General features: G+C 49.5%; 1 protein-coding gene across 1 annotated transcript in view; it reads left to right on the forward strand.

Annotated features, from left to right (window-relative positions):
* Nucleotides 1-16,012, forward strand: part of LOC140428313 (protein-glutamine gamma-glutamyltransferase 2-like) — a 107,230-nt gene that overhangs the window by 36,307 nt on the left and 54,911 nt on the right. The window contains exons 5-6 of the mRNA XM_072514652.1: nucleotides 4,221-4,349; nucleotides 15,785-15,962. Of these exons, the coding sequence (XP_072370753.1) occupies nucleotides 4,221-4,349; nucleotides 15,785-15,962 (307 nt within the window). The remainder of the gene's footprint in view (nucleotides 1-4,220; nucleotides 4,350-15,784; nucleotides 15,963-16,012) is intronic.

Consider the following 16,012-nt stretch of genomic DNA (forward strand, 5'->3'; position numbering starts at 1 on the left):
TTTTTTTTAATTTAGAGTACCCAATTCATTTTTTCTAATTAAGGGGCAATTTAGCGTGGCCAATCCACCTAGCTTGCACATTTTTGGGTTGTGGAGGCGAAGCCCATGCAAACACGGGGAGAATGTGCAAACTCCACACGGACAGTGACCCAGAGCCGGGATCGAACCTGGAACCTTGGTGCCGTGAGGGCAGCACGGTAGCATAGTGGTTAGCACAATTGCTTCACAGCTCCAGGGTCCCAGGTTCGATTCCGGCTTGGGTCAGTGTCTGTGCGGAGTCTGCACATCCTCCACGTATCTGCGTGGGTTTCCTCCGGGTGCTCCAGTTTCCTCCCACAGTCCAAAGATGTGTAGGTTAGGTGGATTGGCCATGCTAAATTGCCCTTAGTGTCTACAATTGCCCTGAGTGTTGGGTGGGGTTACTGGGTTATGGGGATAGGGTGGAGGTGTGGGATAGGGTGCTCTTGCCAAGAGCCGGTGCAGACTGAATGGGCCAAATGGCCTCCTTCTGCACTGTAAATTCTATGAGGCCGCAGTGCTAACCCACTGTGCCACGCCACAGGGCGAAGATTGATTGAGATGTCAGATCAGGAGATTTTTTTTAATGTACTGTTTTGGAATGAGCTGCCCAAAGAGTGGTGGAATCAGATTCAATGACTTTTAAAAGGAAAATGAATTTATACTTGATGGGGAGAACATTTCAGCAATGGGGAAAGAGCAAGGGAGTGTAACTAATTGGATAGTTGAATGGCCTCCTTTCATTCTGCGATTACATGATACTTTGTTTATTTTTTTAAAAGTGTGTTCATGGGATTTGGGCTTCGCTGGCAGCATTTACTGCCTTGAAGACATATAAGACTCACCCACATGGATGGATTTGTTTATTGTCACGTGTACCGAGGTACAGTGAAAGTATTTTTCCGCGTGTAGCTCAAACAGGTCATTTAGTACATGAAAGAAAAACAGCGTAATAGGGCAACACAAGGTACACAGTGTAAATACATAGACAGAGACATCGGGTGAAGCATACAGGAGTGTAGTATTAGTCAGATCAGTCTACAAGAGGGTTCTTTAGGAGTCGTAACAGTGGGGAAGAAGCTGTTTTTGAACCTATTCGTGTGAGTTCTCAGACTTTTGTATCTCCTGCCTGATGGGAGAAGTTGGAAGAGTGAGTGAGCCGGATGGGAGGGGTCCTTGATTACGCAGTCCGCTTTCCCAAGGCAGTGGGAAGTGTAGATAGAATCAATGGATGGGAGGCGTGTTCATGGGATGGACTCAGCAGTGTTCGTGACTCTCTGAAGTTCCTTGCGGTCCTGGGCCGAGCAGTTGCCATACCAGGCTGTGATTCAGCCAGACAGGATGTTTTCTATGGTGCACCTGTAAAAGTTGGGAAGAGTCGATGTGAACATGCCGAATTTCCTTTGTTTCCTGAAGAATATTGTTGTGTTTTCTTGGTCGCCGTGGGTATGCTCTGGATCTGGATGTAGGCCAGACCAGGTAAAGACAACAGATTTCCTTTCCGAAAGGCTTTTAATGAACCAGGTTGGTTTTTAACAACAATGGTTTCATGATTGTTTTTGGACTTAAATTCCAGATTCTATTTATAGGGTTCAAATTTTACCAGCTGTCACTGTGGGATTCAAACCCTGGGACCCGAGAGAATTACCGTGTCTCTTGATTACTAGTCCAGTGACAATGCCACTACGCCACTGCCTCCCTCTGTGTTAATGTTTACTAGTGACTCCTCATAAATCATGTACACCTAGCTAATACTCTTTGACTTACCGAGACCTCTTCCCTAAGTCTTGGTGAAGTTCTGTATTGTTGACTTTAACCGTAACGTATTTTATAGAAGATGCATCTAAATTGCTCAAAACAGAGATTTTGTTTGGTAAGGGATATGGAGCAAAGACAAAAAAATGGGATTGAGGGGCGAAATTCTCCGGAAACGGCGCGATGTCCGCCGACTGGCGCCCAAAACGGCGCCCAAGGTCCGCATCTTTGGGGGCCGAGCCCCAACATTGAGGGGCTAGGTCGGCGCTGGACGAATTTCCGCCCCGCGAGCTGGCGGAAAAGGCCATTGGTGCCCCGCCAGCTGGCGCGGAAATGACATCTCCGGGCGGCGAATGCGCAGGAGCGTCAGCGGCCGCTGACGGCATTCCCGCGCATGCGCAGTGGAGGGAGTCTCTTCCGCCTCCGCCATGGTGGAGACCGTGGCGGAGGCAGAAGGGGAAGAGTGCCCCCGCGGCACAGGCCCACCCGCGGATCTGTGGGCCCCGATCGCGGGCCAGGCCACCGTGGGGGCACCCCCCGGGGCCAGATCGGCCCGCGCCCCCCCCCCCCCCCCAGGACCCCAGAGCCCGCCCGCGCCGCCTTGTCCCGCCGGTAAGGTAGGTGGTTTAATTTACGCCGGCGGGACAGGCATTTTAGCGGCGGGACTTCGGCCCATCCGGGCCAGAGAATCGAGCAGGGGGGCCCGCCAACCGGCGCGGCACGATACCCGCCCCCGCCGAATATCCGGTGGTGGAGACTTCGGCAACCAGCGGGGGCGGGATTCACTCCAGCCCCCGGCGATTCTCCGACCTGGCGGGGGGTCGGAGAATCTCGACGAGATTTAGATCAGCTGTCATCTAGTTAAATGTTAGATTTGGCTCGGGGGTCTGAGTGGTCTACTCATGTTCCAGTGGCCCTAAATGTTTTGCTTGGATAGTGATTTGTGCAAACTGCACAAGAAAGATCAAGGGGCCAATTCTCTGCTTCAAGTACAAATTGGTTTGTGTTTGCTTTAGAAATTCAGATGTGCCAGAGTGTCAAGTGCAAGTAGCATTTGATTTTCCCAGTCTGAACTTATTTGTATAATGGTTCACAATTAGAGGTAAAATCTCTTAAATGGGCCTGGGGCTCAGACCGTTGTTGGAGAACAAAACTTTTTGCAAGTGAAATTTAAAGGGGTAACAGTTAACGAGGAGCCTACCGAGGGGAACAACAGCTCGGAAAACCTGTGAAGGTTACTAAGAGATGTCCCAATGTATTAGCAGTTGTTGCCAGCTGTAGGCAACAATGACTGACCTCCCTTTCTCAATATTGCTGAACTGAAATAAGTGTGGCATAAAAAGCTTCTGAAAGTTGTTTGCTGTGCCGCACTATAGCACCACCACCATAGAACAGTTCTACAGTATGTCAGAAAGGGTACACAGCCAAATTGTGTGCCTCCGTTTGCGTTAGCATTTATGTTCCTGGGCACATGCAGATGGCATAGTAGCTGCAACTGTCCTTGCACCAGATCAAGCAGCATAGCCTCTGCTCATCTGTTACAAGAACCTGGAGAAGGCAGGCTTCGCTGGTTATTACCACATAGGTTTGATAGGGCTTGAAGAAGTAGTTTAGTGGTATCTTGTAAAAACAGGAAACACTACTTCCTGAGGCCAAGTCACTGAATGTATTTAAGAAAGAAAAGATAGATTTGAGGACTCTAAAGGCATCAAGGAGTATGGGAAGAGAGTGGGTGTATGGTGTTGAGATCGAGGATCAGCACGATTACATTGAATGTCGGAACAAGCTCAATGGGCCGAATGGCTACTCTTGCTCCTATTTTCTATGTTTCTATCACCCTGCTACTACTTTCTTCACACAGTGCTATGCAAAATTTAACAAAAGAAAGAACTTTAGGTGGCATCTCTCACAGCCTTGGAATACCCCAAAACACTTCCCAATCAATGAAGTGTTGTCACTGTCGCAGTGTAAGCAACACACTGTGATTAGGTTGCAAGAACCTTGCAGCATCAATGGTGAATCAAGCATTCAGATCTCAACAGTCCCCCTTTATGAAGAGAAGTACTGGCCAGCACAATGTCTACCACAGTGAGCTTTGTTACTTCTCCCTAAGAATACATGGATGTGGGCCGGAGGCCACCTGGCAGCCTGATCTACCTGACATCCCTCTGAAGCTCCTACTCTCTCTCCAGACATATCACCTTCAATGTTCCTACTGGCAAACCCAGTGGCACCAATTAGGATTGGAACAATAACAAAAATATAGATAATTGAGACAAAGGCTTATTTATGAAAGAAAAGACTCAAAATCAGGCAAGATTTCACACAGTGTGATCTAAGTTCAAACTGGGTGTGTATCTAACAATTATTGATTGTTAAGCATCAGTAAATTTCACAGTTCAAAATAGATGGATGCTGTACATTTTATTATTGATTCTTGCTTTCAGTTTGAAGATGGAATTTTGGATATTTGTCTGAAACTGTTGGATAACAGCTCGAACTGCCTGAAGAATCAGGATGAAGATGGTTCTCAAAGGCATGATCCTGTTTATATCAGCAGGATTGTGGCAGCTATGGTAGGAACTGAAATCTAATGCCTTCTGCTTCCATAAATAATTTAATTATCTCCACAGGGAGGAAATTAACTGTTCTCTGTACATTTGTCCACTGTTATCAAATGGATATTGGATGGATTTGACTGTGTTTTGTTTTTAGTTGTCCTAATTTGGTAAGGTATTTAAAACTTTATTACTCTAATGACGTTTATGTAAAAGACAATAGTGAAAAGATTGAATTTGTGGATTCATTCTCAATGTTGTAGCTATAACAAAGAAGCAGCTGCACATTATCTATATACAAGGGTTGGTGGTATTGTAAGCGACTTAGTAAATAATTATTGATAGGCAAATAGAGATAAGGAGCGAAATTCTCCATCCCGCCCCGCCACATTTCTGCCCCGACCCGCCGGCGGGATGCTCCGTTACACCGGCCGGTCAATGGGGTTTCCCATTGTGGGGCAGCCCCACGCCGTCGGGAAACCCCCAGGCGTCGGCAAAACGTAGACTCCCGCCGGCGGAGAATGACGCCCAAGATGAAAGCTCCCCCAAAGCCTCATGACAACTAAGTGGCCCACTGGGTGTGCAAATGTCATTTCTCAAAACAAGGAGTCTTAGGTTTGTGTCCCTGGCTGAATTCATAAAACCAGATGGCGTGTGATAGGCAAGTGCACAACCCAAGGGAATAGATCGGGAGAGCATCAGCTCAGGCTGCTCTCAAGCACCCCTTCACACCAGGTTTGAGCGGAACAGCTGGGACCTGGGAGATGCAGCCGTTGATGTTCCAGTGAAGCCCAGCACAAACTGGAGGAACAATACCTCGGGTGAAATTCTCCGGTATCGGCGCGATGTCCGTCGACTGGCGCCCAAACTGGCGCAAATCAGTCGGGCATCGCGCCGCCCCAAAGGTGCGGAACGCGCCGCATCTTTGGGGGCCGAGCCGCAACCTTAAGGGGCTAGGCTGGCGCCGGACGAATTTCCGCCCCGCCAGCTGGCGGAAAAGGCCTTTGGTGCCCCGCCAGCTGGCGCGGAAATGACATCTCTGGGCGGCGCAAGCGCGGGAGCGTTAGCGACCACTGACAGCATTCCCGCGCATGCGCAGTGGAGGGAGTCTCTGCCGCCTCCGCCATGGTGAAGACCGTGGCGAAGGCGGAAGGGAAAGAGTGCCCCCACGGCACAGGCCCGCCGCGGATCGGTGGGCCCCGATTGTGGGCCAGGCCACTGTGGGGGCACCCCCCGAGGCCAGATCGCCCCGCGTCCCCCCCAGGACCCCGGAGCCTGCTCGCGCCGCCTTGTCCCGCCGGTAAGGTAGGTGGTTTAATCTACGCCGGCGGGACAGACATTTTAGCGGCGGGACTTCGGTCCATCCGGGCCGGTGAATCGCGGGGGGGGCCCGCCAACCTGCGCGGCGCGATTCCCGCCCCCGCCGAATATCCGGTGCCGGAGAATTCGGCAACTGGCGGGGGCGGGATTCACGCCAGCCCCCGGCGATCAGAGAATCTCGCCCCTCATCTTCCTATTCGGCACATTACAGCCTTCCAGATTTTATTTTTAATTTTTCCAACTAAGGGACAATTTAATGGGGGCAATCCACCTACACTGCACATCTTTGGGTTGTGGGGGTGAGACACGCACAGACAAGGAAAAATGTGCCTTATGAATTCAACAACTTCAGTCTCTGAACTCTGTCCTCCACCTTCACCCCATTTTTATTTCCATCCATTCATTTTCATTTCTCCCATTGGTCTGTTTTTCCCTCACCAATGTTCCTCCTCCCTCCACCCCACTCGGGCCATCTGTTTCTAGTTGCCCTTTGACACCCTGCTCAGCTTTGTTCTGCCATTCACACATTCCAATCTCTTTATGTGCCACTATCAGCCTTCTTAGCCTTAATCACCACCATTTACACTCCTTTTGACTTTCTGTCCACAACATCTTTGTCATTCTCCACCTATCACTGGCCCCCTATCCAGCCCCACTGCACAACGCACCCCCCCCCCCCCACCCCCCACAGCAGTATAAATCTGACCCTATTTCTGTTCTCTAGCTTTGACAAAGAGTAATCCAGACTCAAACCGTCAGCGCACATCTCTCCACAAATGCTGTCAGGCCTACTGTGATTGTCCAGTATTTTCTGTTTTTGTTGCAGGATCCACAGTAATTTGCTTTTGTCTCCATTCCAATCGATTGTTTTGCTCATTATCCATGAAGGCTCGTACATTCCAGGAGCTGAAATTGAGTTTAACTTTGATTTTCTGACCACAGCTAGATGAGCCTGCTGGATTTGGTTTTTCAGTCAGGTTGGGGATGGAACAAACTATTTTTCGGGCACCTTTTCTAGCCCTTTCCCCATGCGGGATGAACACAGTGGATCCTGAAGAGGGCTGCTCAGTCATGAGGAAAGTTGAAAAAAAGCTCTCCCGTTCCTATTCCAAGAGTGAGATGATATGGGCCGGTTTAGCTCAGTGGGCTAGACTGCTGGTTTGTAATACAGAACAAGGCCAGCAGCATGGGTTCCGTTCCCGCACCGGCCTCCCTGAACAGGCGGCGGAATGTGGCGACGAGGGGCATTTCACAGTAACTTCATACTTGTGACAATAAAAAATTATTATTATGGCACCGCCTACGTGTTGGTCCGAAGCTAGGAACTTCCGGATCTTACCGTCTTGACCCTGACAGCTCTCGCTGATCGCCGAAGGGCTTGTATGTGTGGGGGCTGTGAGTGGCTGGGGAGACCCCACCCCCCAACTGGACTGGGGCGGTGCCCGGACATGGACCGCCATTACCGCGGCTATCTTGCGTACCCCACTGATCACCCACCTCGGTCCCTGGTTCTGCAGTGTGACACTGGCCATATGGGTGTCTGCACCATCCCCCACACCACCTGCGCCTCACCCTCCACTACACCTCCCACACCCTTCCCTGCACCTCCATCCCCCTCCCCCAACCCGCCCGCACCCTCTGGCAGTCTAGCCAGGGCAAATCCACAGTAGTCCCTACGGGGGCCATGGTGCATAACCCTGACAGGGGCAATGCCAGCTGATGGCAGCCCTGGCACCAGGGACGGGCACCAGGGCCAGAGGCCCCCATGGTGGTGCCGGCCATCGACGGAGCCGGGGTATGGGGGGGGGGGGGGGTTGGTGAAGAACATGTGGGGGCAGAGCCCACAGTGCCAACTGGGGCCACCACGTAGTCCGGTCTACCTGGTTGGGCATGGGAGTATGCACCATGCTAACATGTCAGCCTTTCGCCCCCTGCAGACAATGGATATTGGAATTCAACCAGCAATGGTGACCTTCCTGCAGGTCACTGCTTGGGAATGCTCTGCGGCCGTACGCGCTGGAGCTGCTCGGGGAGGAGGAGGAAGCTGCAGTAGCGGAGCATGCTGCAGTGGGACAGGTGACAGCCACCTAGGATGGAGAGCGAGCCGCCCAACAGACTGAGAAGGAGGTTGTGCCAAGGAGGCACCACATAAGGACTTATGTGTGCCGGCAGCGCCTGCTTCGAGTGGGGGCCTGTCCAAATCTCACAGACCTCGGTGTACAGGTGCATTGCTGCCGTCACGGAGGTCCTGTATGCAGAGGCGGCTCAATATATCCATTTCAATGTGGACCAAGCCTACCAGGATGCATGGCAGCAACAGGGTTTGCCGCCATCAAAGGGATGACCTGGGTCCAGGGGTGATCGACGGGATGCATGCCCCCTATGGGCACCTGCAGATGATAGGCCGCTGTATAGAAACAGAAAGGGGTACCACTCAATGAACGTGCAGCTGATATGTGACCATAAATGTGCAGCATAGACATCTGTGCCCGATACCCGTGCAGTGTGCATGACGCCTTCAACTTGGCACACTCGATGATTCCTGACATTATTTGAGATGCTTCCCTGGCTGGGGGGTTTGCTCCTGAGTAACAGGGGTTATGCACTGCGGCCGTGGCTGATGGCATCTTGGGGGGGCGGGTTCCGTGTGTGTGGAACGGGGTTTGCTGCCAGGCGCACAGTGTTACCTACTCATCCTGGCCTCCCTGAGGAGGTTGTGCAGTTCCTTCTGGCACTGCTGGCCAGTCCGGACGGTGTTGCTGGTGGCGCTGACCATCTCTGCCATCTGTGTCCAGGCATGATGAACGGCAGCAGCTGGCAGCCTCCTTCCCGGGCCGAGGTACAGGGTCACCCTCCTCTCCTCCACTCCAGGAGGGTCTCCAGCTCGGCATAAGTGAAGCATGGAGCTGCTCTTCTTGCTGCCATCTTGTTGGCTGGGCCACCTGCACCTGCATTGGGCACACACACAGGGCGAAGTAGCTGACGGCCGAACATGGGGACAGTGCGCATCTTGGCGTCTAAACTATTGATCCAAGGTCTTACCAGCACAGTGTAACTTCCAGGTGCAGGGGACACAAACAATGCCTAGTTCCACACTCCGTACACCCCTAATTCCTGCCACAGTGTAAGCTTACAAAAGCGGGGAGGGAGATTTACACGCCCACCGAAAATGCTCAGAAAGCTATTGCTCCAAAATTTTGCACCGTATTAATGTAGTTTAAGCATAACATAAAATAGAGGCCTGGGCAGAATGTCACAAGGCCAGCATTCACACCCGGAATGCCCAGTCAACTCAACGTCAACAGAGTCAGTAACACACATATCAACTCAACAGAGTCTCTAGGCTCAAATCTTGTAACCATGCAACAACTGTCAGCAGTTATATAGAACATCACTGTCGTACATCCCACTTTCCCAGCGGTCGTGGAACAGTCTTTTAAAACCAACGCCGCACTTCACCAGACGACAGTCCAAGGTGGGCAGTGGCAAACTCACAACGGACTCCCCAGTGGACCGCAGCAAGTCAGCAGCTCAATAGGATTGTAGATGGAGACGAACGAAAACTTCATGCGACCTACACCAGGGTCACCTCCGACGATGCCACTTCCAATACTGCCGGATACATTGGATCCCTGAAGATATGCAGCATTTGCACTCCACAAGCTGGCACCAGAATCCTTGGCTCGAAGCTCACCTTCCATCTCAACACAGGATCCGGAAAAGGCATCACACCAAGTAAATCAGTACCCCAGTCCGCACAGTCATAAAAAAAATTTCCGGGGAGACGGGCAACAGCTCCAATCCCACTTCCCCCCCCGCCCACCCCCGTTGCTAATTTATTAATGAAAAGGGGAGTCTGGCAAGTTCACAGGGAGATGTTTATTCAGCTTTACACTGGCAGATACACAGGGCCCGGTTGCACATTACCACATTACTCCTTTCTGTCATCTACTACAGAGGCCAACCTATTATACAAATGCTGGTTGAACAGGACAAGAGAACAATCATCCCCAACTGGATGAACTATGCATGTCACATACAGGTTATTACAATAATTACAATGGGTATGACGTTGCACAAGGTCCTTGACAAAGGGCAGTTCCAGTAGCCAGGGAACCTCGACAACTGGGGATCTCCCGTCTGCTGCAGCTTCATCCACCATCGCAGCCATTCATACCATACAAGTAACTTCCACCCGATCCGCTTTTGAGGACTTGTTTTGGATTGCGCTTTGTCTGGTTCCTCCACCCGACCTTACCGTCATGGGTGACATACACATAGAATTAACAGTGCAGAAGGAGGCCATTCTGCCCATCGAGTCTGCACCGACCTTGGAAAGAGCAATCCACACTTCCACCCGATCCCCTTAACCCAGTAACCCCACCTAAACGTTTTGGTCACTAAGGGGCAATTTAGCCTGGCCAATCCACCTAACCTGCACATCTTTGGACTGTGGGAGGAAACCGGAGTGCCCAAAGGAAACCCAAGCAGACACATGGAGAACGTGCAGACTCCGCACAGACAGTGACCCAAGCTGGGAATTGAACTTGAGACCCTGGAGCTGTGAAGCAATTGTGCTAACCACTGTTCTACAGTGACGCCCGAATATCAAGGGATGATTGTTTGATTTTCTCTTATTGGAGAATCTCAATGCCTAGCACTTGGGTAGCGTGAATGTGACCCTGCCAGAAGTTTAAGACTACTAACGGCGTTGCTCTTGAGATCCGTGAAATGTTCAAGCCTTTCCATCATGGCAAGATGGCAAACTAAGGAAAGGGATATAAGGGGCGCGATTCTCCGCTCCCACGAGGTTAACGACGGCGCAGAACGGTCCCGACCGATTCAGGCCCTGACAATGGGCCAGTATCGGGGCCGCGTCATCTACCCCGCCAGGCCTTGTCGCCCGCGTAAAAGCGGCGCCGCTTAGATGATGCGGCCGGCGCCGCATAACGGACGTCATCTGCGCATGCGTGGTTGCCGTCCAGTCCAAATCCGCCCCGCAAGAAGATGGAGGACGGATCTTGCGGGGCCGCGGAAGGAGGTCCTCCTTCAGAGAGGACGGCCCGACGATCGGTGGGCACCGATCGCGGGCCACCCCACATTGCAGGTGAAGCCCGGTGCAGGATCCCCCCTCGCCACCCCACAGGCTGCCCCCCCAGCGTTCACGCACCGCCCACGACTGCAGCGACCAGGTGTGGACGGCGCCGGGGGGAACCCGCCGTTTTGGCCTGGCCGCTCGGCCCATCCGGGCCTGAGAATCGCGGGGATGCCGGAGAATCGCCATTTTGGGTGTCTCCGGCGATTCTCCGGCCTGCAGCCTGCGAAACTCGACCGGGCCATTCCCACCGCTTGGGAGAATCACGGGAGGGCCTCGGACAGGCGTCCCCGGAAATTTTGGCGGCCCACGCGATTCTCCCAACCAGCGTGGGAGTGGAGAATCGCGCACAAGATATAGAGGAAAGTGGGATGGAATAAAGGAAAATAACATAAATGGCTTGGGGGCACATTCAAATCCTTACTGCTTGGTGTTAAGCACTACCTGGGTATAAAAAATAAAATCTTGCAGGGAGCAATCCATGTCTCTTATAGAATGTGTCAGATTTTTAATTTAATTAAATTACATGCTGGTACTTAATGGACCGTGGGAGCAAATCTCCACAACACCACAGAAGCAGACTTCATAAAGTTTCTAACTCATGATATTTTGTAGGGATTCATGTCAAAATTCACTTGCTTCCAAATATCAGAAGACCATAAGACATGGGAGCAGAATTAGGTCACTGGGCCCATCGTGTCTGCTCCGCCATTCAATCATGGCTGATATTTTCTCATCCCTATTCTCCTGCCTTCTCCACATTACCCCTGATCCCCTTATTGATCAAAAAACAATCTATTTCTGTCTTAAAGACACTCAGTGATTTGGCCTCCACAGCCTTCTGCGGCAAAGTGTTCCACAGATTCACCACCCTCTGGCTGAAGAAAATCCTCCTCATCTCTGGTTTAAAGGATTGTCCCTTTAGTCTGCGATCGTGTCCTCTGCTTCTAGTTTTTCATACAAGTGGAAATATCCTCTCCACGTCCACTCTACCCAGGCTACGCAGTATCCTGTAAGTTTCAATAAGATCCCCCTCATCCTTCTAAACTCCAACGAGCAGAGACCTAGAGTCCTCAACCACTCCTCATACGACAAGCTCTTCATTCCAGGGATCATTCTTGTGAACCTCCTCTGGACCCTTTCCAAGGTCAGCACACCCTTCTCAGATACGAGGCCCAAAACTGTTCACAATACTCCAAATGGGGTCTGACCAGAGCCTTATGTTCCCTTAGAAGTACATCTTGTATTGTAGCCCTCTCGACATGAATGCTAACATTGCATTTGCCTTCCTAACTGCCGACTGAACCTACACATTAACCTTAAGAGAATCGTGAACAAGGACTCCCAAGTCCCTTTGTCCCAGATTTCCGAAGTATCTTCCCATTTCGAAAATAGTCTATGCCTCCATTTCTCCATCCAAAGTGCATAACCTCACACTTTTCCACATTGTATTCCACCTGCCACTTCTTTGCCCACTCCTAGCCTGCCCAAGTCCTTCTGCAGCCCACCTGCTTCCTCAATACTACCTGCCCCTCTACAGATCTTTGTATCATCTGCAAACTTAGCAACAGTGCCTTCAGTTCCTACCTCCAGAACTCCTGAGGTACACCACGAGTCACCGGCTGCCATCCTCAAAAAGATTCCTTTAACCCCACTCTCTGCCTTCTGCCAGTCGGTCAATCCTCTATCCATGCCAGGATTTTACCCTTAACACCATGGGCTCTTAACTTATTTAACTATCTCCTATGCGGCACCTTGTCAAAGGTCTTTTGGAAATCTAAATAAATCACGCCCACTGGTTCTCCTTTGTCTAACTTCCTTGTTACCTCCTCAAAGAACTCAAACAGATTTTTTTGAATTGATTTATTATTGTCACATATATTAGTATACAGTGAAAAGTATTGTTTCTTGCATGCTGTACACACAATGCATACCGTAAATAGAGAAGGAAGGAGAGACTGCAGAATATAATGTTACAGTTATAGCAAGGTGTAGAGAAAAGATCAACTTAATACGAGGTAGGTTCATTCAAAATGCTGATGGCAGTAGGGAAGAAGCTGTTCTTGAGTCGGTTGGTGTGTGACCTCAAAATTTGGTATCTTTTTCCTGACGGGAGAAGGTGGAAGAGAGTATGTCTGGGGTGCGTGGGGTCCTTAATTATGCTGGCTGCCTTTCCGAGGCAGCGGGAATTGTAGACAGAGTCAATGGATGGGAGGCTGGTTTGCGTGATGGATTGGGCCACATTCACGACCTTTTGTAATTTCCTGCCGTCTTGGGCAGAGCAGGATCCATACTAAGCTGTGATACAACCAGAAAGAATACTTTCCATGGTGCATCTGTAGAAGTTGGTGAGAGTCGTAAATGACATGCCAAATTTCCTTAGTCTTCTGAGAAAGTAGAGTCGTTGGTGGGCTTTCTTAACTATAGTGTCGGCATGGGGGGACCAGGACAGATTGTTGGTGATCTGGACACCTAAAAACTTGAAGCTCTTGACCCTTTCTACTTCGTTCCCATTGATGCATGTTCTCCACAACATTTTCTGAAGTTGATGACAATCTCCCTTCGTTTTGTTGACATTGAGGGAGAGATTATTGTCGTCACACCAGTTCACCAGATTCTCTATCTCATTCCTGTACTCTGTTCCATCATTGTTTGAAATCCGACCCACTACTGTGGTGTCATCAGCTAATTTGAAAATCGAGTTGGAAGGGAATTTGGCCACACAGTCATAGGTGTACAAGGTGTATAGTAGGGAGCTGAGGACACAGCCTTGTGGGGCACCGGTGTTGAGGATGATCGTGGAGGAGGTGTTGCTGCCTCTCCTTACTGATTGTGGCCTGTCGGTTAGAAAGTTCAGGATCCAGTTGCAGAGGGAGGAGCTAAGGCCATGGTGTTTGGAGATGAGTTTGGAGATGAGATTTGTCAGTAATGACCTTCCCTTGACGAAGCCATACTGACTCAGTCCTATTTTATCATGCACTTCCAAGTGCTCTGCGATCTCATCTTTAATAACGGACTCTAAAATCTTACCATTGTCTGAAATCAGGCTAACAGCCCTATAATTTCCCGTCTTCTGCCTCCCTCCCTTCTTAAACAGGGGTGTTACATTAGCCACTTTCCAGTCCTCTGGGATCCTTCCTGCCTCCAGTAATTCCTGAAAGATCATCACCAATGCCTCCACAATCTCCTGAGCTATCTATTTTGGAACCCTGGGGTGTAGTCCATCCGGTCCAGGTGATTTATCCACCTTCAGACCTTTCAGTTTTTCCAGAACCTTCTCCTTAGTAATGCTCACCTCTGCCCCCTTGTTCTCCTGGAGCTCTGGTACCTCACTGGTGTCTTCCACCGTGAAGACTGATGCAAAGTAACTATTCAGTTTGTCTGACATTTCTTTGTTTCCTATTATTACTTCGGAATAAATAAAAATGCATTATGTTAGGATGAAACCATTGATTTTTCTATGACAATATCTGGAAACAAAGTTTGAAAGGAATTTATAAACATTTAGTCCCTTAAAGAGTAGAGTGGGTAATGTTAAATTGAAACCGATTCAGAAGCAAGGCAGCCCCAAGAGTTTTATTTCATATATTCATTGAAAAATAATTACAACAAACATAATTTGTTCTGGAGAGGCCTCAAGGGACTGAAGAAATTAATTGTAAATATTTGCCACAGCTTCGCAAATGACCTAGCTTTAGAAAAACTCGATCAAAATCATATTGAATGGGTAATGCCGAAACAATATCTACTAATCACTTGCTGCCATGTAAGAGTTTACTGATTCATTTGCATTAATATGAATTGGACATGACACTAACTGCAAAATGAATAATTTATTAATTTATTTGTGTGAACATGATCGGACTCTGAAGTAACATAGGAAAGGGAAAACATTTGACATGTGCCGTGTCAGGGGCAGAATCTAATGCTCCCATAGACAGATTTGGAGGGCTTGGGAGGGGGGAGTGCATGCATTGCACCATCTGGGGTGGGGTGGGGGTCGGGTACTTACCTTCCTGCCTCCCTGCCTCTGCCCGATTGAGCCCAGGCAGGAAAGTTCATGGGTGGCCTCCTGTGCTGACAGTAATTAAGGCTCTTAACTGGGCACTTAAGGGCCTTATCCTACCACTGCTGCTATTCAACCCATGGTGAGTGGGGAACTTAGCAGATGGAAATATTGACAAGCAAACATGTTTGTTTGCAGACTGGTCCAGAGACCCAGCATCGGGAATAATGACCCATTAAGACCTGCCGACCGTTCAACCCCAGTTCCCCTCATTTACCTGGCGAAACCCCTCCCTGTGACCTCACTGCCTAAACTTAAATGATTATTCTCAAGAGACATGAACATCTCAGCCCGGAAAGATAACAGTAAATGATGGAAATACTCAGCACCTCAGCACATATTTTGAGAGAAAGAGCTGATGATTCAGGTTGATGTCTGTTCATCAGGAAACCAAAAAACAACTCAGTTTTGCTTAACTTTATTGCAATTGATCAGAACTATAAAAATCTTTGAAATACCATTTTATATCAAGCTCTTCGGCTACCTCATATAGCTACCTCCAACAGGTCATTTTATTGGGTGACGGTGGTGTAGTAGTAATGTCACTGAGCTAGTAACCCGGCACCCAGGCTAATGCTCTGGGGAGGTGTGTTAAATTCCACCATGGCAGTTGGTGGAATTTAAATTCAATTAATAAATATTAAGTTGGTCTCAGGAAGAGTGACCATGAAACTATCATCAATTTTCTAAAAACCATCCAGTTAACTAATGCCCTTTCAGGAAGGAAATCTGCCACCCTTGTCTGGTCTGATCTACATGTGATTCCAGACCCACAGCGATGTGGTGGACTCTGAAATGGCCGAGCAAGCCACACAGTTAGAAGGGCAATTAGTGATGGGCAACAAATGCTGGCCTTGCTGCCGATGCTCATATCCCATGAAAGAATGAAGGAAAAAAAGAAGCTGCTCTTGCAGAAGTAACTCATTTTTCAGCATTCCTCTGTAATACTTTGCTGTTTCTATCTTTTTGCAGGTGAATTGCAATGATGATAATGGGGTTTTGGAAGGAAACTGGGGCCCTGATTATTCAAATGGAGTATGTCCAACAATGTGGAATGGAAGCATCACCATCCTCCGCCAATGGAACAAATTGGGCTGTCTGCGTGTTCGTTATGGGCAGTGTTGGGTCTTTGCGGCAGTGGCCTGCACAGGTATGCAGTATACTGGGCAAGGTTTACGGCGCTAACATGGACATTTAACT

This window comes from Scyliorhinus torazame, chromosome 8, assembly GCF_047496885.1.
Source record: "Scyliorhinus torazame isolate Kashiwa2021f chromosome 8, sScyTor2.1, whole genome shotgun sequence".
Taxonomy (NCBI): domain Eukaryota; kingdom Metazoa; phylum Chordata; class Chondrichthyes; order Carcharhiniformes; family Scyliorhinidae; genus Scyliorhinus; species Scyliorhinus torazame.